Source organism: Haematobia irritans, chromosome 3 (assembly GCF_050003625.1).
Source record: "Haematobia irritans isolate KBUSLIRL chromosome 3, ASM5000362v1, whole genome shotgun sequence".
Classification (NCBI taxonomy): Eukaryota; Metazoa; Arthropoda; class Insecta; order Diptera; family Muscidae; genus Haematobia; species Haematobia irritans.
The window spans coordinates 51,981,851-52,008,265 of record NC_134399.1 but is presented as its reverse complement, the minus strand read 5'-3'; the positions used below and the strand labels follow the sequence as shown (position 1 = coordinate 52,008,265).

Sequence of the window (26,415 nt, the reverse complement as noted above, 5' to 3'; positions counted from 1 at the left end):
TTTCTAAACACATATATTTTTATAGTCTATTTCTAAATTAATATATGTTTGCATTCAAGCATACTATATTTACAAACAGAATATGTTCTAACATATTAACATATATGTCCCAAACATGTTATGCTAGTTTATGAACATTATATGCTTGCACTTAAAAATATTGTGTTTAAAAATTTGAGTTCCAAACATATAATTTTTACACCCAACTGAAAGTAGATTTAAATGTTCGGGTTTAATAAGGGTAGCATTTTCATTCAAAATTTGTCATCTTGTCCTTCAGGAGAAAAAAATTGAGGAGTATATTATAAATCGTTCGAGTCTAAATGAACCTTAGATTCTTATATGAGGTAGTTCGGTTGCTACATGTATTTACATAACAAAATCGCAAGATATGAATTATCTTTATCACATCTCTTTATGATTCTAACAGAATATCAAACTGTTTAGTTTGGGGCTTTATGTTTTTCTACACTGAAAAAAGCATGCCCGGTTCCAAAGATTTTGTCTTTGCACTAATGATTTTGGTATTGATTCCGACTAAAAGAAGCTGAGAATTGAAGAATTGAGAATTGCATTTGAGACATAATTTTCTTTTAAATACTTGACTTAAATTTCCAAATTAAGACTCGACGTCAAGTAGAAATTAAGCTAGGTTTCATGTAAACAAGCCCTTTAAAATAAAGTGATGAAAATCATCTCCTAGTTTTGAACTTTATAGTCAAGTCAATAAAAAATCAACAAATTCAAAGCAATTTATTAATCTTAAAGATGTTTTCAGAATTATTAAAGACAATTTAACTTTAGTTATGCAAAAATACCCACATTTAAGTGCAATCACTTAGCTATAAGGACAAAACGACTTCATTGAAAGGTTCATCGACTTCTATCCTATGCAAAATTCATATTTGAAGGACATGAAATCTTTGGTCTCACTACAATTATTTTTCAGTGTATTCTTTGCGTTATAAAAATTCACAATGTAAATGAATGTTAATCTCAACTTGATGTATTCTGTGTAATGGTCTGAAATTAATTCAAGGACGTTATCACTTACCTCACCCCACATTGCTAATGTCCGGAATCATATTCAGCAAAATATTTGCTTTTATTCCCACCTTCGGGCCATTCGCAAATTGAAAATGAAATTTGGGTTTCATGTTCAACATAGATTTATTTATTATCAGTTTTACAAATAATAAAACAAGGACAATCCACTTGTGTCCTCTCTAACAGATAGCAAAACATCAACCTTGTCTTTGACAGTACCCGCAAAAAGAACAAAGTAAATGGATTTAGCGAGAGGTAAGATGGGCACTGTGGTGGACTGACTGGATTGAGATTTGAGCTTTTTTCATACAATTCACCGACAGCAAAGATTGAGATATGCAACAACACGTGTGTGTTATGTGCGAGCAATGAAACGTCGATGATGGCTACGATAAGGATGTGCTTGGGCAAGCAATGGTTTATTCTTGTCGGCAGCTGAGGGGTCCTTTATTTGTTTTCTCCTGAATGTGGGGGAGGAGGTTGACCTCCTCTTACGTTTGCCCAAAACAGTTGCTGGGGTAGCAACACCCGAGACTGTGCCCAATTGTAATAGCAGTGGATTACTGACCAGAGCCGCAGCTATACCCAAAACAGCCGCACTGGCCAATGGTATGAGAAAGCTCTTTGCTAGCAGAGCTTTGTGAGAAAAATCTGGGAAGGTCTTGTGCGAGGGTGACTCATGCATCATGTCCGAATAGGTGTATGAGTAGTCCCCACCAGAGCCGCCGTAATGGCCTTTGCCACTTCCTGTAGACCCATACACATCGAAAGGTATTCCTTCGCCTAGAACACTACCTCCGCCACCGGAATAATAAGTGCCTGCTGTGTGAGGTGATGCATAGTCCATATGAGGATGGGTGGCAGAGTACGGACGTCCTTCGAATGCATAACCACCTCCAACTGCATGCGACGAAGAGTAATGAGGGGAACCGCCCGAGGGAATGTACTCAACACCGGAATGATGTTGTGCTCCCCCGTATGGCCGAGTGTCGTGCAATGGATTTCCGTAGTGTCCTGCGGAAATGAGAATAGGAAAACAGGATGGAAATGAAAATTATGTACATCTTTTTTATGATTTTTTGTTCGACAGCAACCGTTGTAGCTGTTGTCCTTATTACCTTGATTACGGATTCATATCACTTACCCACGCTTATTCTATCTTGAAGTCCGGTCTTGTTAAGTAATGATCCAAAAAATGCTGTTTTGTTTCGAAGATGTTGCCAGGAGTTGTAGCTGTTGGCCAGATGCACACCATTATCTGGCGGGACTAGGTTATTAGCATGGTTGTTGGTGTTGCCTTCTGTGGCCGGGAAAACTAAGGGCTTAGAGATGAAACCACCCGAAAGTTTATTATTGTTGCCATTGGAATTGTAGTATGGCGTAGTGATAGAGTGTACGGAACCTGTTGAACCAGGACCTCTGAAAGTAGAGCAAGATGACATTGCAAATGTAGTGATTTAAATAATAACAAAATTGCGAACATTATTATCGATTTACTAAAAATTTTACATATTTTATATATATTTTAGCAAATTGTATGTACTCAAAACAATATAGTCGTGGGCACAAAGATTTTATGTCTTTTAAAATACGTAAGCGATTTTTGCTTGGCATAGAAGATGCATATCTCTGGTAAAAGGTTTTATCAAAATCGTTGTAGTTTCGTTTGTTAAAGTGATGCTAAAATTTATTGTATGTGTATCGGAAAAAAATTATTTTGTTTTAGTAGAGAGTGGTTTACTCTTATCCTTTATTGTCCCTCATCGCAGTATTAATTTAATAAGACGATTGTTTGACTTCACACACTAAAGAAAAAACATTGCTCTTAGGTCCCTAAATTTTGTTCTGCATAGAAGCAGCGTTGCCCATTTAGCTATTTTCCGCTAGATTTTGGCTTTTTTTGAAGTCGTTTAGCGGGGAAAAAATGCATTTAGATTTTTTTCTGGCTTTTTTCATGACCGTTTTAGCTATTTTTAGCTTTTTTATTTTCGACATGTTTCTATTGAAATATGGATAAAATGACGTTTTTATTTCACATATTTCAAAGCTCAATTGAAACATTATTAATGATTCCAACCATTATGCGGGGCATTTTTGCAGCAAAGACACTGAAAAAAAGCATGCTCGGTTCCAAAGATTTTGTCTTTAGTTTAACAATTTTGGTATTGATTCCGAGCCAAAGAAGCGGAGAATTCAAGTAAGGATACTTTTAATTTTTCGCTTTTTCAACTTTTTTTTCTTCATATGCTATCAAAGACCTTTAAAAACAAGTTAACGACAACTTTATTTTCCAAATCCAGACACGACTTCCTGTAGAAATTATGCTATGTTTCAAGTAAAAAACGTCTTTAAAATAAAGTGGTGAAAAACATGTCCTATTTTTTTGAACGGTTATTTGCTTTGTAGTCAAGATGCAAAAAGACAAGAAATTTAAAGACAATTTCATTGATTTTAAAGAATTTTTCTGAATTATTAAAGTCAAATTGACCTTATCCAAAAAAAAAATTTCTTTCATGTCATGATACCCATTTTTAAGTCCAATCACTTAACTATAAGGACAACACGACTTCATTGAAAAGGTTATCGACTTTTGGACAAGGAAAAAAAAACTTTATATTAGAGAATTGCGTCTTCTACGCTATGCAAAATATTTTTTTCAGTGTATACCTTGTTGTAAAGTTTTTTCCTCATATTCATAAAAGTGAACGTAAACTTTAAATCTACTATTACCATACAAATTCCTTGGACAAACTGTCATGTTTGCATCTTGACAACAAAGCAAAAAAGCATTTAAAAATATGACACGTTTTTCAACACTTTATTTTAAAGACGATTTTTACTTGAGACTTAGTAAAATTTCTACTTGAAATTGAAACTGAATTTGAAAATTTAAGTTGTCCTTAACTCGCTTTTAAACGACTTTAATTGAACATGAAGAAAAAAAACAGAAAAAACGAATAAATTATAATTTGCTGCCTAGAATCAACTACGCAAAACTTAAATTTTAAAGATAATTCTGTCTTAAACGTGTCCTTACTTCAATTCTCCGCTTCTTTGGCTCGGAATCAATACCAAAATCATTAATGTAAAGAAAATCTTTGGAACCGGGCATGCTTTTTTTCAGTGTAGATATTGTTGCAGTCTCACAGAAGTAGAATTAAAATGAATACAATTAAATTAATATTTCAATGAAAAATTTGGCTTTTGATACAAAAACAATTAGCTTTTTTCTAGCTATTTTTAGCTTTTTTTTTAGCTGTTTGTTGGGCAAATCAAGCGGTTTTTGGTGAAACAATTCTGGCAACGCTGCATAGAAGACGCATTTCTCTGATATAAAAGGGTTTTCTTTGTCCAAAAGTCGATACAATTTTCGATAAAGTTGGTTTGTCTTTATAGCTAAGTAATTCGACTTAAATATGGATATCTTCTCATAAAGGAAAATTTTGTAATAATAATTTTTATACCCACCACCATAGAATGGTAACGGAGGTATAATAAGTTTGTCATTTACACATCGAAATATCGATTTCCGGCTATATAAAGTATATATATTCTTGATCAGGGAGAAATTCTAAGACGATATAACCATGTCCGTCTGTCTGTCCGGCTGTTGTAATCACGCTACAGTCTTCAATAATGAAGCCATCATGCTGAAATTTTGCACAAGCTCGTTTTTTGTCTGCAGACAGGTCAAGTTCGAAGTTGGGCTATATCGGTCCAGGTTTTGATATAGTCCCCATATAAACCGACCTCCCGATTTGGGGTCTTGGGCTTATAGAAATCGTAGTTTTTATCCAATTTGCCTGAAATTTTAAATCTAGAGGTATTTTATGACCATAAAGAGGTGTGCCAAAAATGGTGAGTATCGGTCCATGTTTTGGTATAGCCCCCATATAGACCGATATCCCAATTTTACTTCTTGGACTTCTAGAATCCGCAGTTTTTATTCAATTTACCAGGCATTGGATTTTAGAACCATAAAGAGGTGTACCAAAAATGGTGAGCATCGGTCAATGGTTTGGTATGGTCCCCATATAAACCGACCTCCCGATTTGGGGTCTTGGGCTTATAGAAACCGTAGTTTTTTGCCTGAAATTGGAAATCTAGAGGTATTTTGGGACCATAAATAGGCGTGCCGAAAATGGTGAGTATCGCTCCATGTTTTGGTATAGCCCCCATATAGACCGATTTCGATTTGGGCTTCTAGAATCCGAAGTTTTTATCCAATTTGCCTGAAATTGGAAATCTGGAGGTATTTTTGGACCATATAGAGGTGTACGGAAAATGGTGAGTATCGGTCCATTTTTGGTATATCCCCCATATAGACCAATCTCCCGATTTTACTTCTTGGACTTATAGAAACTGTAATTTTTATCCAATTTGCCTGAAATTGGAAATCTAGAAGTATTTTATGACAATAAAGAGGTGTGCCGAAAAGGGCGTGTATTGGTTCACGTTTTGGTATATCTCCAATAATGACTCCTTGGCTTTCTAGAAACCGTAGTTTTTATCCGATTTGCCTGAAATTTCACTTCTTGAGGGTATAGAAGGCGCACCGATCTTCATGATCTTCATTGCTTGCAACTCAATGTAAAATTTCCAGATTTTACTTCTCGGGTGAAAATCTACAGATTTAAGATTTCAAATCAAGATGTTATTTTATATTTATTTCTTGCACACTTACAAGAGATGTTAATGATTCCTCTAAAACAAAAATGGTTCTTAAAAATCCAGAATCTGATATAGTCTTCTTAGGTAAAATCTTTAAATTTATCTCCGGGAAGTGTATTGGTTGAACTGCTCTGTTTGATTTGTCCTCAAACCCCCCTGGAATTTCAAAGGAAACCCTAATATTTGATTCATGGTGGTGGGTATTTAAGATTCGGCCTGGCCGAACTTACGGCCGTATATACTTGTCGTTTTTACATGATTTTGAATTGTAATTGAATTTGAAAAGTTAAATTGTTGTAGATACGTTTTTAAAGGATTGTATTTTTAAAGATGGCTCATGAAGAAACCGAATAAATTAAAATTTGTTTCCTAGTATCAAGAACCCAAAACTCAATTTTAAAAGAGAAATGTGTCTGAAACGTATCCTTACTTCTCCGCTTCAATACCAAAATCATTAGTGTAAAATCTTTGGAACCGAGCAAGCTTAGTTTACAGTGCAGTGTATACGAGTATCTTCTATAATGCTCATTTGAGAGATACATTTTAAGTTTTTAACAAATTCGTAGTTTCGTATTCGTAATTTCATTACGAAATTTTAACGCAGAATGTTTCGTAATACACTCAAAATTTCGTAAAAACTTCATCATAAAAATCAAGAAGTGTGAAGAAAATTTTGTTATGAATGTACATGCTAACTTCCATGAACTAAAAAAAGTTGAAATGGTTTATAAAATTTTCGTTTAATTTTAAGGGTATTGATTTTGTTATAAACATAAATTTTAGTGTGGGAATCTTCGGGATTTTTGCAGTAGAGTTGGATAATGATAAACAGTTGTAATAGACTTCATTTTATTATAATATCATGTAGATAAATCTCAATAAGATAATTTTGGATGAATAAAAATTGATTGATTGAAGCAAGTTGTAATTTGAACGGTGCTCTGAAGTAAATTATAATCCTGAAGTTTGAAGATCTTTTAGAAGCGCTGCACAGGGTTTCCAAATCGATTTTTTGGAAATAATTCTGCCAGATCCGCAATTATGAACCGATTTCAACCAAATGCATAGCTAGAAGTTAATTCAACTACCTGTGCAAAATCGGAGTAAAACTTTGTAAAAATTTGTTCTCGCGAGGCCATATAAGTCTAACTTGGGCGGCAGATATGTATGAGAGCTATACCTAAATCTGAACCGATGTCCACCAAACTTGGCACGCTTGACTATATTACTAATTGTACGCCTATGCAAAATTCGGTTGGTTTAAATCGGTTCAGATTTAGGTATAACCCCCATATAATCGTACGTTTTCAGAAATGCACTATTTCCACCTAGTTAGTAAGGTTTAGCGAAAATTCTGGCGCATTTTGCCAAGCAACAGTCTAAAAGTGATTATCGTTGGAAAATTTTTTCTTTTTATTTAATTGAAAAAACCAAAAATTACTAAAATTGCACGGTCTTGGGACAAGACCGATTTTTGATGAGTTTTAGTGGGGAAGAGTATTTTAAGAAATATTGCTGAATATACCACTACCAAAATTCGTACCAAAAATCCCCAAAGTAGGGACATATATTAATAAAACGTTAGTTTTGTAATTTGCGTATTTCTCAGCCGTTTACCGGTAGGATGTTGAAACATTTTACAGTTAGTTAGTGAACACAGAGGATTTCTGGAAAAGAGACCGGCTTATCAATCGGTGCTTTGTCAAATGTCTACAGCTTTTAATCTAAAGCACATAGGGTTATTTTGTAGGGAATGAAGTTAAGTTAAGAAAACACCCAGAAAGAAGCGCCTTAGTAACTAAAGGAAAAATGTTCATAAATTTAGTTTAGACATTTTATACGAGTATCCATTGAGTTCAATTTTTGTGTGAAATAATATAATTTACTTGTTTCAGTAAAAAAATCATAAACTGAAAGCAGTTAGGAATAGTTCATTAACTAGAATTAACCCCATTTTCATGAATCTCCGTTAACTAACGAACTTTTAAACCGTATTATGAACATAGCTGTCATCTTGCCTAGATATTCCATATGCCACTTAGGAACTTAACTGCTGAAAATTTTTCAGTTAAAGTTAACCGGAGAGAAGATATTTGCAATTTACTTTCTTTTAACTGGCAGTTAAATCCTAACGGAGCTACATGAAAATAGCCGTAAGACATAGAATTTTACTAATACTGATTTCTTCGCGGGGTATAAGAATTTACAACTGAACAAGAAAATTTTATTCATTCATAAAAATGAACAAAAACCGAACTAAAACCGAGTTTCCTCAAATTTAGTAAAATTTCTCATTAACATAAATGATAAATCAGACTTCCTGGCTTATCATACATACGAATAAGACTTAGCAAAGAAACATATTTTAGTTCACTCGTACCAAGAAGTATTCAATACTTTCAAAACTTAAGGAAACTTGTTGAATATAGGAAATTTTCCTATATTTCTTTTATTTACCTGTAATCGATATGTTTGCGCGTGGGTTTTTTTTTATACCCAAGGCCATAGAACGGTGAAGGGGGTATAATAAGTTTGTCATTCCGTTGTAACACATTGAAATATCGATTTTCGACTATATATTCTTGATCAGGGAGAAATTCTAAGACGATATAAGCATGTCCGTCTGTCTGCCTGTATGTTGTAATCACGCTAGAGTCTTCAATAATGGAGCTATAGTCCTGAAATTTGGCACGCAGGCCAAGTTCTAAAATGGGCTATATCGGTCCAGGTTTTGATATAGCCCCCATATAAACCGATCGCCCGATTTGGGGTCTTAGGCTTATAGAAACAGCAATTTTTATCCAATTTTGCTGAAATTGGAAATCTAGAGGTATTCTACACGCTCACAAAAAATCGCTTCTGTAACATATACTCCCAAACATATTTTGCTTCAAGCATATACATTTTTGACTATTGCCCAAACATTTATATGTTTGATCTCTTCCAATATATAATATGTTTGAAAGCATATTGGTCTAAACAATATATGTTTGGGTAGTCAATTTCCAAACATTTTGTATTTTTGCATCCAAATTCAATAATGTTGTCTTCCAAAAAACAATATGTTATTATGTGAACATATAATATGTTTGGAAGCATTTTGCACCCAAAAATATTATATGCTTAAAAAAATTCTCCCAAACCATATTGTGCTCAAAATTTTATTTATATATTTACAATCATAATGAATTATGAAAATAAACAGGTAATATAGGTGCTAACAACATATGTTTTCGACCTGAATGTTCAAAATTTTGTTTCTGCCCAATTGTATATTCCTCCACATCTTTCTCACTTCCACGAGATTTTTTAGTTCTTAGCACCTTTTTCTGTAATACAAACATTGTAGAAGAAATTATTCAATTGTATGATTTTTTTATTTATTTTAATTTTACCTTTTGCCGGACGGGGATTCGAACAGCGGACCACACAGTTTGTAAGGATCAAAGAAGTAGCTGATCAATTGCCCAAGGAAAAATAAAATGTTAATTTTGTAATAACAAGCAACAACCACCAACTTAATTCAATATCGCTCCCTGTTAAATAGCGCTCCAAGCTACTAAACACATATATGTTTATAGGCTATTTCTAAATTAATATATGTTTGCATCCAAGCATATTATATTTACAAACATTTTATGTCCCAAACATAATATGTTCTAACATATTAACATATATGTCCCAAACATGTTATGCTAGTTTATGAACATTATATGCTTGCACTCAAAAATATTGTGTTTAAAAATTTGTGTTCCAAACATATAATGTTTATAGCCAAACATATGAAAAACAGTCTTTTTCATCCGTGTAGGACCATAAAGAATAATGGGGATAAAAATCTACAGATTTTAGATTTAAAATCAAGGCGTTACATAATCATTTTTTGCACACTTATACGAGATGTTTATGATTTCTCTAAAACTCAAACAAAAATGGTAGTTATAGATCCAGAATCTCTTATAGTCTTCATAGGTAGAGTCTTTAAATTTCGGGAAACGTACTGGTTGAACTGATCTGCTTGGGAAAATATCTGTCATCAAACCCCCCTGAAATTTTCAAAGGATACTAGTATATTTGATTCATGGTGATTGTTTTCAGTTGGAATCGTGTTGTTATGGTATACGGAGAGATTGTTAAAATATAATGTAATAAATAACAAATAAAATATTTGTTGTTTTAGATTAGTGAGTAAAATTTTCGGGGTTTCTTTTCTGGAAAATTATTGAACATAAATAACAAAAAAAGTCTATCAATGTGCGTGATGATGTATAAAGAAAGAAAATAACAACCACTTCATTCGTATTCAGTGACGCTAATCTTTTGTGAAAAAATTTGGTTTATTATATTTATATTTTTTTATATTTGTAGGTATTGAAATTGTAAAAGCAGGACAAAATCGTTAGGCAACAACTTATTCAAGCTGCAAGGTTAATAACATTACATGGAAATTGGAAATAGTGGAATAATAAACTAATATGTAAGTAAGCAGTTCTAATTTTGAAGTAAAAGGTTTACTACCAATATGTAAGATTTGTTCAAATGAATGAAAAAGGTTTAATAAAATCATTCCATATATGAATTCAATTCAGTTAAAGTTTTTATTCTGTAGTAAGTGAAATATAGAATGCATTCTTCGTAATCACATCGTTCAAACAAATAAAAATGTCTTTGCGCTATACGAAGTTCAAAATTAGTTCATTTTAACTTAAAGAAGGGTGAAGGATCTTCTAGGTCCAAAATACACTTTGTTAAAATTTTGTAAACAAATAAATTGTTTGCCCATATCTCGCGTGACCAACTTTCAACGCCTACTGGTTAGCCCGTGGTATGAGCCCACAAAATTGCAATCTTAGAGGAAAACATCTCAGCCTTCACACAAAAAATATATTGATATCTTTATCCGTTCAAACGTTGCAGAATTATTTCCAAAACAAAAACGATTTTGTACCACTGGATGTTAGAGCATATATTTCGAAGCAGAAGAAGTTAGGAATTTTTCAAAATTCTAGGAACCTATAGGTTCCTAACCTAACCTAACCTAGGAACCTATAGCTTCAAATACAGGTTACATAAACTTGAAGTTGGGCATATGGGATCGTTTATCGATTTTTTTTCTTTTTGACATATATCGAAAATCTCTTCACGAACAGACGAACGAAATTTTAGACCAACTAAGTTATTTTTTATTGATAAAATTGTATCCTTAAATGCAAAAAAATCTTTGTTGATTTTACCCGTTACCATGATTGACGAACTTTGATAAACTTGTTGGCCTAAAATTTCGTTTCCCAGAAACGGGGGGTACAGACGGATACAGGATAGGACAAAATTGCATATCCCTATTTGATCTAGTGAAGCGGATATGATTATTTGAGAGACTTTCCGAACTTTCTTTTAATTACAATTTCTTTATTATAAAAAATTGCCCTTAATATTTTCTATATTTATTTTAATAAATTTAGGCTCCGCTGTGGTGCAATGGTTAGCATGCCCGCCTTGCATACACAAGGTCGTGGGTTCGATTCCTGCTTCGACCGAACACCAAAAAGTTTTTCAGCGGTGGATTATCCCACCTCAGTAATGATGGTGACATTTATGAGGGTTTCACAGCTTCTCTAAGTGGTTTCACTGCAATGTGGAACGCCGTTCGACTCGGCTATAAAAAGGAGGTCCCTTGTCATTGAGCTTAACATGGAATCGGGCAGCACTCAGTGATAAGAGAGAAGTTCACCAATGTGGTATCACAATGGACTGAATAGTCTAAGTGAGCCTGATTCATCGGGCTGCCACCTAACCTAACCTAACCTAGACTCCATTAGTTTTTCTATTAAACCATATTTTTCCAGTGTGCTTGTTTCTGATATTTATAACAAAAATAATTTAATTTCCGAAATGCGGATGTTGAATGGATAATTTGCATCAATATTTTCTTTAAAATATTGCTGTGAATTCTCTACAATTTAAAACAATATGAACTATAGATTTTCATGCATTACTCCTAGATAAAGTTCGTTTTCATTGTCCTCAATTAGTCAAACTTTTCATTGAAGTCGTTTTGTCTTTATAATTAAGTGGTTCGACTTGAAAATGGATATCTTAACTAATGCAATCGTCTTTAAGCTTTTTGACTTTTTGTATCTTCGCTACATAGCAAAAAAGCGTTCATAAAATAGGAGATGCATTTCCACACGTTATTTTAAAGACATTTTATATATATATATATATATATATATATATATATATATATATATATATATATATATATATATATATATATATATATATATATATATATATATATATATATATATATATATATATATATATATATATATATATATATATATATATATATATATATATATATATATATATATATATATATATATATATCTAATTGGATCTGTTCAGATATTGGTTCCGACATAATTAGATATGCACAGATATGCTATATATGGTGCTAGATCTGGTTAGATATAATGCAGATCTCATCATATATAGTATAATATCTAATTATATCTGGCATAGCTAATAATATCTGCTTGGATAGGCTGAGAAAATTTAGAAATTTAATATAATTGTTTTAAATGTGTTCCTTTGATAAAGTGTATATCGTTTCCTTTATTGCGGAGATTATGTAGGTAAGTAGATAGTATTTGTTATTTCCTTAGTAGTCATTTTCATATTGTTTTACTATTTTCTAGATTTGGAAAAAAGGAAACCTCAGTGATGTACTGGTTAACATGCCCGCCTTGCATTCAAAAGGTCACGTGTTCAATCCCAGTTCCGACCAACACCAAAAATTATTTCGTCGGTGGATTATCTCCTCGCAGTAATGTTGGTGACATTTCTGCTTCAAAGATTCTCTAAGTTGTTTCAGCGCAACGTGAAATGCCGATAGGACTCGATTATAGCAAGGAGGTCCCATGTTATTGAGCTAATTATTGAATCGAGCAGCAGTCAGTGATAAGTGAGATGTTGATCACTGTGATGTCATGATGGTCTGAATAGTATGTATGAGCCTAAAATAACAGCCTATCGCTATACCTAACCTAATCCCGAATACACTTTAAATGTGAGTATTAAAAGCAACATAAAATTATATGGCAATTTTTATTGCAACTTAAAGAAGAATGATCCAAAACAATACTAATACTTGCTTACATAGTTCAATATATTCCCACATTTGTTTATTCCTATATTTGTTTAATAATTGTTTTTTACTTAATTTCATTGCAGATTGCCTTAACGCTGTAATACTTTAGTCGCGTGTCTAAGTCCAAAGCAGAAGAAACAAACGAAAAAACCCTTGGACAACACTCTAACCCAACTGTCAATACTCTTAAATAGCTTTGATGGATCAATTTAAATTAAACATATTTATTATGCACATACTTTTTGTCTGTATTATTAAATAAAACAATTGATCTCATTTTATATACAAATTATGGGCTTTTATGTGTTGAAAGATCTCGAAAGATACAATTGTATCAAATAATATACAATTATATCAAATTAGATCTGATTAGATGTGTCTCATTTTTGAGATCTGATCAGATCCAATTTCATAGTATTTAGATCTGACCAGATATAACCATTTTTCGGATCTGCTCAGATCTGACCATATCTTGGCTCAGATCTAACCATATCAAATCAGATCCCCCAATTTTTACACGGGCGTGTAAAAATCGGTGGATCTGATCATATATAATTATATCAAAGTCTATCTAATTATATCTGATCATATATGGTTGCAGATATAATTAGATCTACATAGATATGACACATATTGTGTTATATATGATTAGATATAATGCCAGATCTCAGCATATATATTGTTATATCTAATTATATAAACAATATCTAATAAGATATAAATGTATATATTTATATATTGCGTCATATCTAATTGCATCTAGCATATATTGGACCATATATAATCGTACATGTATGACAATAAATCAAACACTAGTATTGGAAATAGCAAACATTTTTTTTTATTTTTCACATTTATATGTCATACAATGTTTTCCATATAATTTCTCAAATTATTTAACAAAGTACTTTAATAGCACATCGGTATCTTTCAAAGTCTTATTTGAGATTTTTCGCAAAAGTAAATTGTTTAAACATACTACAAGTAAAATCCAATGTTGATAATACTCTTCTGGCAGTATGGAGGAAAGCGTTGGTATTGAGTAAAAAAGTATCCAATAATAAATTTCAGTTGCCTTGATAATATTTAGAATTTCAGGGGGGTTCAACCAGTTCATCCAGTACGCTTCCCGAAGATAAGTTTAAAGATTCTACGTATGTATGAAATAACGCCTTGATTTGAAATCAAAAATCTGTAGATTTTTACCACCATTACTCAAATGATTACGAAAAGTAAAATCTGGCAATTTTTGCTTTCAGTTTCAAGCAATTTTCATACTCAGTGCGCCTTCTATACCCTCAGGAAGTGAAATCGGTTTATATGGAGGCTAAATCCGTTACAATTTCAAGCAAATCAGATGAAAACTACGGTTAAAATAAGTCCAAAGAGTTAAATCGGGAGATCAGTCTATATGGGTGCTATGCCAAAAACATGCACCGATACACACCAAATTCAGCACACCTAATTGTGGTTCCTAAAAACGTACAGATTCTAGACCCAAAATCGGACGGCGGGTTTATAAGGGGGATATATCAATAACTGTACCGATACACAGTATAAAATACGGTTTTTAGAAGCTCAAGACCCCAAATCGGTGGATCGGTTTATATGGGAGCTATATCAAAATATTGACCGATATAGCCCACCTTCGAACTTGGCCTGGACAATAGCGCCATTTGTGAAGACTGTAATGCAGGCAGACAGACGGACATTCTTATATCGTCTTACAATTTCTCCCTGATCAAGAATATATACTTTTTATAGTCGGAAATCGATATTTCGATGTGTTACAAACTTATTATACCCCCAACACCATTCTATGGTGGGTATAAAAAATTACATCTAGTTTTCTATAATTTTCAACAACACCTAACCGAATGCAGTTAAAATAAAAAAAAACGTTTGAAAAATGCCATTTTGAAAATCATTTACTGAAACATAAGCACACATGCGTAGCTGGTTGGCGTCATTAAAGAAAATGTACAAAAATAAAAAACAACGGGCAATCGCAAATAAAAAAAATATTAAAAGACGCGTATCCTACGTCCAACGACGAGGTAAGTTGAGTATTTCGGTATTATATTTTTTTATAAACTTGATGATTTTTCTTTCAGGAAGACGAAATGGTTGTTCTACAAAAAAGAAATCAAAGAGACAGAGGAGCAACTCGCTGCCTTAAAAGAAACCCAGGCATTGCCAGCTGTCGCGGTAGAGGAATCTTCTCAAAGTTATGATGATGATGACGAGCAGCTCCTAGGAAGCAATTTTGATGAAAAGGTAAGGTAACAAGAGCTAGGGTAATAATTGTCAAAAGTATTTTTTGATTTTTTCGATCAAAGCCTACGTTGTTTTCTTGTCTACTTTTCTGAATCAATGAATTTAGACAAATGAAATGTTTCGCAATGCCCTGGATGATTTCCATTCATAGTTTGGCAAGAGTTCATAAAAATATAATGGTCGTCATATACAATTTTGCCTCCGAATTTTCGTTTTGTTTGAAAGAACATAGCACATAGGTCATAAAATGATTTTCTTTTCAACATATCCAGGAGTTTAATTTAATTTTTTTTTTATCTTTACAGATGATGTGCATAGGCAATAACATATTGTCGTGCCATCATCCATAATATGGCGTTGGGGACATCACAAAAATCGTCCCATGTGGCGCGAAAGCTTCTGGAAGGCGTTTTTAAAATAAACATTCTGGACAACCTCCAAGGGCGCAAGGCTTGGAAAGTCAATTAGAGCCAGTTGTTGCCCTTAATTACAGAGCCAGAGAGGCAATTATTGGTATATATTATTGGTATATATTATTATACTAAACATACAAATTTCAAATGTAGTGATAAATTCTTTTGCCGTCTTTAGATTTTTCGTTCCGGGTTGCAAAAGAGAGAAATTGGGAGCCCCAATCTAAGAACGATGTCGAGAGAGCAATGTCCCAGCGCCTTGGAGAACTCAAACGCCGCAAATAGTGCTGACTTTACACAATTTAGACTTTTATGTTTTCGTTTTTGTTTTTTTTATTGAATTGTCACAATTTAGTTCCTAATCATCTATAAAATGTATGATGATCTCACTTTTATCATTATTAATGTAAATCATAATATAGTACATTATATAATATAGTTCGTTTTATTACTTACGGTAATATTATGTGCAACGGGTAGGTTTTTGAATTTGTAGATCAAATTATATATAATTAGATATATTAACATCTAATTATATCAAATTAGATATAATTAGATGTGGGCCAAATTTGAGATCTGGTCAGATCTAATTCCTTTAGATATGGCAGGAGATCTAATAATATCTGGTCAGATCTAATTCCTTTAGATATGGCAGGAGATCTAATAATATCTGGTCAGATATATATATATATATATATATATATATATATATATATATATATATATATATATATATATATATATATATATATATATATATATATATATATATATATATATATATATATATATATATATATATATATATATATATATATATATATATATATATATATATATATATATATATATATATATGCAAATAAAAAGAAACTAAGTGCACGAAATAAATTTCCATAAAGGGGAAAATGTAATTTCTTTATTGTTGCCTAAAATTTTACATTGTTTCATTATGAACCTTAAGTTTTTCGTTTAAAAACTAAAAACGAAAAATAAATTAAAAAATTACAAACATGTATGGAACTAACATGGTAAATGCAACATTCGGCATGACGCAAGCCAATTTCCTATCTTCCTACAGTTTATTGTCTTTGGTTTTTATTTTTGTTCATTTAGTGGTTTGTGTGTGTTTGTTATTCGCGGATGGCTGGATTTTTGAGACAGGTTGATAAGTCCCCGGTCTGACACATAGATGGCGTCGCTAGTATTAAATGCATATTATTTTTATATAGTTCAAACCTTCAAATGATTCGTGTCAAAATTTGACGTCTGTAAGTCAATTAGTTTGTGAGATAGAGCGTCTTTTCTGAAGCAACTTTTGTTGTTGTGAAAAAAAAATGGAAAAAAGGAATTTCGTGTTTTGATAAAATACTGTTTTCTGAAGGGAAAAAATGCGGTGGAAGCAAAAACTTGACTTGATAATGAGTTTCCGGACTCTGTCCCTGGGAAATCAACAATAATTAATTGGTATGCAAAATTCAAGCGTGGTGAAATGAGCACGGAGGACGGTGAACGCAGTGGACGCCCGAAAGAGGTGGTTACCGACGAAAACATCAAAAAAATCCACAAAATGATTTTGAATGACCGTAAAATGAAGTTGATCGAGATAGCCGAGGCCTTAAAGATATCAAAGGAACGTGTTGGTCTTATCATTCATCAATATTTGGATATGCGGAAGCTCTGTGCAAAATGGGTGCCGCGCGAGCTCACATTTGACCAAAAACAACAACGTGTTATGATTCTGAGCGGTGTTGAGCTGTTAACTCGTAATACACCCGAGTTTTTCCGTCGATATGTGACAATAGATGAAACATGGCTCCATCACTACACTCCTGAGTCCAATCGACTGTCGGCTGAGTGGACAGCGACCGGTGAACCGTCTCCGAGGCGTGGAAAGACTCAAAAGTCCGCTGGTAAAGTAATGGCCTCTGTTTTGTGGGATTCGCATGGAATAATTTTTATCGATTATCTTGAGAAGGGAAAAACCATCAACAGTGACTTTACATGGCACTTGAAGGTCGAAATCGCGGCAAAACGGCCCCGTATGAAGAAGTGTTGTTCCACCAAGACAACGCACCGTACCACAAGTCATTGAGAACGATGGCAAAAATGCATAAATTGGGCTTCGAATTGCTTCCCCGTATTCTCCAGATCTGGCCCCCAGCGACTTTTTCTTGATCTCAGACCTCAAAATGATGCTCACAGGGAAAAAAATTGGCTGCAATTAAGAGGTGATCGCCGAAACTGAGGCAAAACCGAAGGAGTACTACCAAAATGGTATCAAAAAATTGAAAGATCGGTATAATCGTTGTATCGCTCTTAAAGGGAACTATGTTGAATAATAAAAACGAATTTTGACAAAAAAATGTGTTTTTCTTTGTTAGACCGGGGACTTATCAGCCAACCTGTTATATTGGTGTTTGTTTTTTTAAACCTTTTAAATGAAAGTTATTAATATTTTATCGGTAGTTTAGAAAAAAGTTATTAAAAATATTTAGAAAAATATGTTGAAATTGAAAGTGTATTGAAATTTTTATTATTCAATGTAAAAAATTAATATTCAATTTAAGATGAATTTGGAAAATTTTTGTCATATCTCAGCGTATAGTTTAGTCATAAATTGGTATTTTTATACCCTGTGCCACACTGTGGAACAGGGTATTATAAGTTAGTGCATATGTTTGTAACACCCAGAAGGAGATGAGATAGACACATGGTGTCTTTGGTAATAATGCTCAGGATGGGTCCCTGAGTCGATGTAACCATGTCCGTCTGTCCGTCCGTCCGTCTGTCTGTGAACACATTTTTGTGATCAAAGTCTAGGTCGCAATTTAAGTCCAATCGCCTTCAAATTTGGCACATGTTCCTAATTTGGGTTAGAATAGAACCCTATTGATTTTGTTTAGGGTTAACCAGAATATCTGGTTTTTTATGCATATTAGTATTTTTTCCATTAGATTTTTTGGAAACCTATTTAATAATTTTATTTGATGTAAAAAAATATTTAATTTCAGAGTAACCTAAATAAATTTGGACAACTTTTTATATTTCCCACCAGCGTACAATTTAATAGAGAATTGGTATGTTTTATATTAAAACTTTGACTTTCTTTCGACTACAATATTTATTTTATTATATCCTTCACATCGATAACAACACAGTTTTATGAGTTTATATAGAATACTTCATTACTTCGCTAATTGTTTTTTATGAGATACGTTTTCCAAAGAAAAGTTGAATTCCTTACACCATTTGATAAAATGCCCCCAAGTAAGTTACAAGCTAAAATAAAGAATTAAAAAATTATATTTCAATACATGGTGTTAATTTTTAACAATTTTCATTATTGCTTCCATTTTTTTCCAGCAAGATATGTGAAAAAATACCTACGATGCATAAAAAAAGGATAAGTCAAAATGTCCAAACAGCGAGTTCAAATGAACTACTCTCTTTTCTACGTGGTACTTTTACTTTTGCTTAAAGAAAGTTTAATTTTAATGTATGAAAATTTTCATAATAGTAAAACAGTTTGTTGTTCCTTTAATTATTTAATTTCTCTGTATTGTGGAATGATTGATTTAAAAAGAGTTTAGTCGTCGACATTTTAAAGAGACTGTTAAAAAATTTTTATTGTCAGGTTTCCAAAAAAATAAGCAAGTAAACCAAAATTATACTGACTTTTTAACTTGGTAGGGGTATATAAATCTTATGGTGTTGTAAAAATGAACTAAAATACAATGTTATAGATGAACTAAAATTTAAGAGAATTATAAACTAGACAAGTTCAAAAAAATCTTAAGGGCTAAATCATGGTCAATATTACTACAATTTAGTTAATTTTGCAATGGAAAAGGGTTCACTGTTTTTTCAGTGCAGGAAATAGTTCATAATATGTGAGAGTGTATCAAAGGATGGCTACCTTACTTCATCACACTCCTCGATATGTAGCTCACCGTTTATTTTCGATAAAAAATACTGGAACGACAAAGTCTGTTGCCAAATGTGTTGAGTACCATGTGGTAACAAATAAGTGAAAACTCCTTAAATTGTCACACAGGAATAGTAATCTTTTGGTGCAGAAACTCTTAACACCGAGGGACGGGAACTACCGCTGTAATGTCGTCTGGTCAAAATTTGTTGCTTTTAGCCCCTTTTAGCCTTTTGTAGCTTAGACCTTTCTTTTATTTTCTATACATATTTATCCCAGAAAATTTGGTTCAGAGCTATGTTTTTGCAAACTTTTTATCGTTTGCTACCAAATAGTTCAACCTGGAGCATGGATGTAGTGGCTGACTACACGCAGAGAAGAAACATGATTGTCACAATCATATTCGAAGAGCAAAATAATGTGATAGGAGCTATTTTTGCGGCGACTATGTAACATTTTCACCTGCAACCAAGTTGGCTCAGTGAACATGGTTCTAAGAAAAATAAAATTGTCCTCATCTAAAATGTTATTATATTGATAAAAAGAATTTTGTTTCCATTAAAAGACAATGGTCACGATCTGAAATGTTATGGTATTTGTCAAAAATGTTTTTCTTCCAGTTAAAAGAATATGGTCACAACCATAAGAAACAATCAACACACGGCTGACGCGCAAAATGAAAATCGTGTGTCAATGTTTTTATAAAATTCTTTTCGCTGCAAAAAAATTAAACAATCAAATAGAGGTGTGCACGTGAGTAATAGTTTACTCACGCCCACGCACGACTGAAAAATCATACTCACGCACACTCACGCACGATATTTGTTGGTAGGACTCACGCACACTTACGAAAAGAAAATTTGTACTCACGCATACTCACGCACGAAAACGTCGTGACTCACGAAAAATACCGTGACTCACGAATAATTTTATGATTAATTTACCTTACCGAAGTGTCTGAAGACATGAGCATTATTAAAATCGAGAGTGTTATTAAACTCTTAACATCCCAGATGTCACTAAAATTGTAATTGAATTTAACTCTTAAGCGTTTTATGTTGGTGAGCAGGAATACTTACTTACGCATACTCACGAAGATATTATTTTCGTGACTCACGCTCACGCACACTCACGCTGTTGTCATGAGCGTGACTCACGCACGAATCACATAAATTTTCGTGAGCCTCGACAATTTTGTGTCACGTGCACACCTCTACAATCAAATGGTCACGAACGCAATGTACATGTTCTTTATGGCCAAGTAATGGTTCTAGACATGTCTGTATGTAACCTATAAAAATACTTTTTTCTCTGCAAAAAAGTAACAAAATTTAATGGTCAGGTACATGATTTCCTGACCATATAATGGTCTCAATTTCTATCATTTAAATAATAGAACCATTTAAATGCTTATTGCCAACATATATTTTTCCCCGCTCGAAAATTATTTTTACAAAATACATGGTTTTCGCGGATGCGGCAACCATGTTCAAACATGTTTTTTCTGTGCGTGTAGACAAGAGTTTAGTAATACCATAAAAATATTTCATTGGTCGTTTCTTTTATTTGTAAATGTCTCGCACCCATTATGGAGCAATATTGAAAGGATCCTGTAGTTTGTGTGACCATGCTGTACCACCGAAACAATGCCGATACATTTGGGCCGTCCTAGTGAAAGTCAAACATTTCTACTTTGCCCCTTTTATAATCTGTTTTATATGTTTTTAGGAATTTTTTTTGTTTGGATTTTTCTCATCTTCATGTTTTTTTTTTTAATTTTGGCTTTGGATTCAACTAAATATGGAATGTCCAATTTGTGAGCTAGTTCCCTACCCATATTTGCTGGTATTTGTATTGCGGTGCCATTTAAAGGATTTTCAGTTTTATTAGTTGAAAAACTGTAAATTACTAAAATGTTATCTACCATGCAATATGGTCCATTCATGAAAGTAGTGGAAGGGACATACCGAAATCCTTTTGTCTGTGTTTTGAATTTAGTTGGTGGTTTCCGCTAACTCATTGTGGGAGTATGAAGCTATGCTATTGTTAGGGGTAACTTCAATCTAACATAAATCCCATTTAACTCATATCTGGGGAATTGATTTTGGTTTGAATTGACCACAAAATATTACGATTTGGCCATGTTGTCCACGAATTCCGAATGACTATTCAAAACTCGCGGTGGATGAAATAATTCTTTATTTTTGGTTTTTATAAAATATTAAACAATAGACCTGGCCGCCATTGGTTTTCATGGGAATAGCAGTAATGGAATGGAATATGTGAAATAAATTGGTTAAAAATGATCCTGGTATTATGTTTGAAAGCTGAAGAAAAATTAATGGCGTTTAACCCATTCCCTGCCATTGTACTCGCTTGAATACAGAAAATTGGTAACATTTAATATCGCAGAACTTTGTTTATAAATGAAATTAGGCAACGTTTCGTTTTGTTTTTTTTGTTTTTTGTTTTTATGTTGTTTTTGTTTTTTATATTATTTAACTGAAGTTAAGTGTAAATATATAAATGTATTTAAATTTGCTTTTTTATGTTAAATAGTCTTGGCGTGTAATGGGTTAAGCGTTACTGTTTTAGATGACTGTGTGGGAAATATGAACATAATTTATTAATGGTACGAGATTTTTTTAAATCTATATTGGTAATGATTATTTTAATAATGTTACATACATCATGGACAACTTTGTCTAAATTAAAAAGAGGCCATCAGACGTCTAGTTTCAGTCCATTTCTTATAATAGGAATTCCAAAGTCGACAATAGACTCTTCGACTTTTCGCCACTTCTTTGATGTTTTTGAACATGGACTCAAACCGAAAATCCTCTTTCGGAAATAACGACAGGACGGATTTGTATTTGAAGGCAAATGTAGCAAATACACGGACGAAAACGACTGTTTTTCGTATGTTTCGGTGTAAAAATTATATGTTTGGAACACAAATGTTCAACACATTATTTTTAAGTGCAAGAATATAATGTTAAAAAACTAGCATAACATGTTTGCGTCATATATGTTAATATGTTAGAATATATTATGTTTGGGAATGCAAACATATATTAATTTAGAAATTGCCTAAACATATATATGTTTAGGCATGCTGCAAGTAAGAGTATGCTGCAAGTAAACAAATGGGAGTAACCAATTGGCGCCCTAAAAATATATACACACAAAGAAAATTTCATTAAACGTTTTTTTCTACTAGTGGATGCCTAAGGTGAAACATAATATGTTTGAACTAAACAAACAATATTTTGTTTGAACCAATCCTGAAAATATGTATGCTTAAAGCAGAATGTGTTTGGAGGTATATGTTACAGAAGCAATTTTTTTGAGAGTGTAGTAGCTTACTCGGGGTAAACTAGGAATGCAGTGTCTGCCGTCTACTAACAGTTCTTTCAAAATTTTCTTGGCCCAAGTCCTCGAGGTTAAGATAGTGGTTAGTTACAAAGCTGGTTTAAACTAATCGATTTTACGGACAATAAGTCAATCGAGCATTTTAGAGTCATTTTAATCTGTGAATTTGGGAGGGAGATAACTCGAGTTTCTATATTTGCTGTGACAGATCAAATTTTATTCTGAGCACTACGGACAGATTTATTTATTTATACCTAATTGCACAATTATTTCTCCTTATAAAATCCGGTCTAGAAATAGACAATACTGACTTGATTCAATATTCGGTGATGATACCACCTAGTAGGACGATTAAGCATGTCCCCTTGCATACAGAGGGTCGTGAGCTGTCACATTGTTAGCCGAAAACCAAAAACGTTATCAGCAGTAGTTTAACTCCTCTCAGAATGCTGGTGACAATTGTGTCGCTAGCATAATAACTTTTATCTTCAAAAGTTTGGTGTACGGACAATTTTTTAGATGGTGTATAACATAGGTATTACGAAGATGCACCCAGAAAAAAGTGCCTTCGAAACTAAAGGAAAAAATTTTCATCAATATAGTTTATCCATTTTATTTCCATTAAGGTAAATTTTTGTGAAAAATAATAAAATTTACTCGTTTCAGTAAAAAAAATCCTAAACTGTAAGCAGTTAGGAATAGTTCATTAACTAGAATAAGGCATGGAATTTTACTCATACTATTTTCTTCGCTGGGTATAAGAATTTACTACTGAAAAAGAAAATTTTATTCACCGATAACAAAGCATTCGTAAAAATAAACAAAAACCGAACTAAAACCAAGTTTCTTCAAAATTAGTAAAATTTCTTATAAAATGATAATTGCGACTTCCTTTATAATAGAAAGTTTTTCATACATACGAACAACACTTGGCATAGAAAAATATTTTAGTTCATTCGTACTAAGAAGTATGCAATCCTTTCAAAACTTAAGGAAACACACTTGTTAGAATATAGGAAATTTTCCTAAATTTCTATTGTCTACCTGTAATCGATACCTGTCATCGTAATCGAAGTGTTTGCGCGTGGGTGTAATCGATATATTTGCGCGTCGGTTGTTTTTTTAGTTGGAATCGCGTTGTTTTGGTATACGGAGAGATTGTTAAAAAATAATATGGTAAAATAATATAATAAATAACAAATAAAATATATAAAATATTTGTTATTTTAAATTAGTGAGAAAAATTTTCGTTTTTTTTTAAATAAATCTATCAATGTTCGTGATAGTGTATAAAGAAAGAAAACACCAGCAGAATAACAACCCTTTCATTTGTCTTCATTTTGGAATCTTCAATTATCAGGTAATATTCAGTGACGCTAACCTTTTGCAACAAAAATGTTTTATGATTTTTTATATTTGTAGGTATTGAAATTGTAAAAGGAGGACAAAATCATTAGGCAGCAACTTATTAAAAGTGAAAAGTACAAGAAAAAGAAAAAGTGCGTTTTACAGTTGATAATATCACACGGAAATTGGAAATAGTGGAATAATAAACTAATATTTCAAAGAGATTCGATGCTGTTGATTCTTAATAAATATATTCAATATATTAATAAAACATGTCTTTTATTGAAGATAAAATTGCTTATAGAAATAAATAAAATTGTATTTAAAAACGAAGGTAAGCAGTTCTAATTATGAAGTAAAAGTTTTACCACAAATGTGTAAGATTTGTCGAAATGAATGAAAAAATTTCAATAAAATCATTCCATATATGAATTCAAATTAGTTAAATTTTTTCATTCTGTAGTATAGTGGTATATAAATATAGGAAAATGTTAACTAATATATGGAATGCATTATTCCTAATTTCTACGAAAATCACATCGTTCAAACAAATAAAAATGTCTTTGGCGCTATACGAAGTTCAACTTTCTTCACAATGAGTTCATTTTAACTTAAAGAAGGGGTCACTTTTTTCTGGGTGTGGTTATATTGGTCCGTTGGGTCTGAATTGGACTCGAATGAAATGAAATTTGTTTTCCAATATGAACTACGTATAACATAAATTTACAAGAGAATTTTGTCTTAAATTCTTCCGTAGTGTAATTCATAGTTTCAATGGATCGGAATCAATACCAAAGTCATTATAGTATTTTGTTTTTACTATAATGAATTTCCGTTGGAACTGGGCAACAACTTTTTTAAGTTGACCAACTTTGGGTCAATTAGCACTTAACTAACTTTTATTTTTTTAATGTAGGTTATTCATTTACCTTTATTTATTTATATTTTTCACTTGCTTTCACAACAAAAAAAAATATTTTTTCTTAATGTAGGTTATTCATTTACCTTTGTTAATTTATATCTTTCACTTGTTTTCACAACAAAAAAAAAAAATATTTTTTCTTCAGACGATTTGGAGAACTTCAAAAAGATAGCTACTGACACAAACTCACCTGGACATGAAATTATACATATTGCTGCACAATACAAAAATTCGAAAGTACAAAATGTAGGTTCGATAGACTTTATAAAACAACTGCTAATTCTGTCTTTTTTTTTCTAAACACCGAAATGTTAGAAAAACTATATTAGAAACAGTTAACAGAAAATACCTTTGTTGTTATTATAGTAAACAAATTTTGCAAAATTTTTTTCGTATTGCATTGGCAATTCAATGTTTTTGAAGAAATTATCGAATTTTCCAATTTACTTTTGTTTCGAGAGTTATAGTCGGATTATGCCGGATTGAATCCTTCAACTAGAGCATCTCTTCACTAGAATTCTAATCATTATATTTTCGCACTAATTCCCATATATTGGTGTATTTGTTTCAATAATTTTTGGTGTTTATTCGAAGATCACTTTGTATTCAGTTCCTTATTTTCATTTTGTATCACCAACCTGTAGAATTCCGGTGGTGGATCGTAACTTTTAGCTGCCACTGTATTTGAAATGGTTTGATCTGCAGCCTTAGTATCTCGTTTCGATACGGCTTCTTTTATTGTATTTATATTTCCGTTTTCAGCCACTAAAGTGCGTTGCAGGGTGGTGGTTGGCGTTGGTATGGTTGTAAAATCCGCATTTATATCCTTTGCATAAACCACTAATATTTTTACGATAAGCACTAATGCTAAACCGAAATTTATTCGATAATCGTTCATGGCTTAAATTCGTAGTTGCTAGAAATTTTACTATTTTTTTTATTTTATTCGGCGCATCCAAACGATATGCGGTAGTAGAAATAACTAACGCTGTCCTCTCTGTGTTGGTGACTTTTATAAAGATGTCGGTGGTTGTGAAAAGAGTTAAGTCACAAGTCTTGGTAAATGCATTACACATTTAATTCAAATTAAATTATTTTCATACGAAATTATCAACAAGAGTTGGCGTGAGTATTTTTGTGTTTTGGTCGGAAAATTTAAAGTTATTTTTTACTGTAAATTTGAGGATATACACAATTTAAACTTAATACTCGTTCAAAACACACATCGGTAGTTATGCTGCGGTTAGTTTCGTTGTACAATTCCATGCTCAGTGGAAGATGT

General features: G+C 32.4%; 1 protein-coding gene across 1 annotated transcript; it reads right to left on the bottom strand.

Moving 5' to 3' along the window:
• Positions 1–1,151: 1,151 nt before the first annotated feature.
• Positions 1,152–26,097, bottom strand: LOC142229006 (uncharacterized). The gene is made up of 3 exons (XM_075299543.1): positions 25,772–26,097; positions 2,192–2,466; positions 1,152–2,061 (listed from the first exon to the last, which is right to left on the bottom strand). Exons 1-3 carry the CDS (start codon positions 26,029–26,031, stop codon positions 1,403–1,405), a joined length of 1,194 nt encoding a protein of 397 aa, XP_075155658.1. The 5' UTR covers positions 26,032–26,097; the 3' UTR covers positions 1,152–1,402.
• Positions 26,098–26,415: the final 318 nt, after the last annotated feature.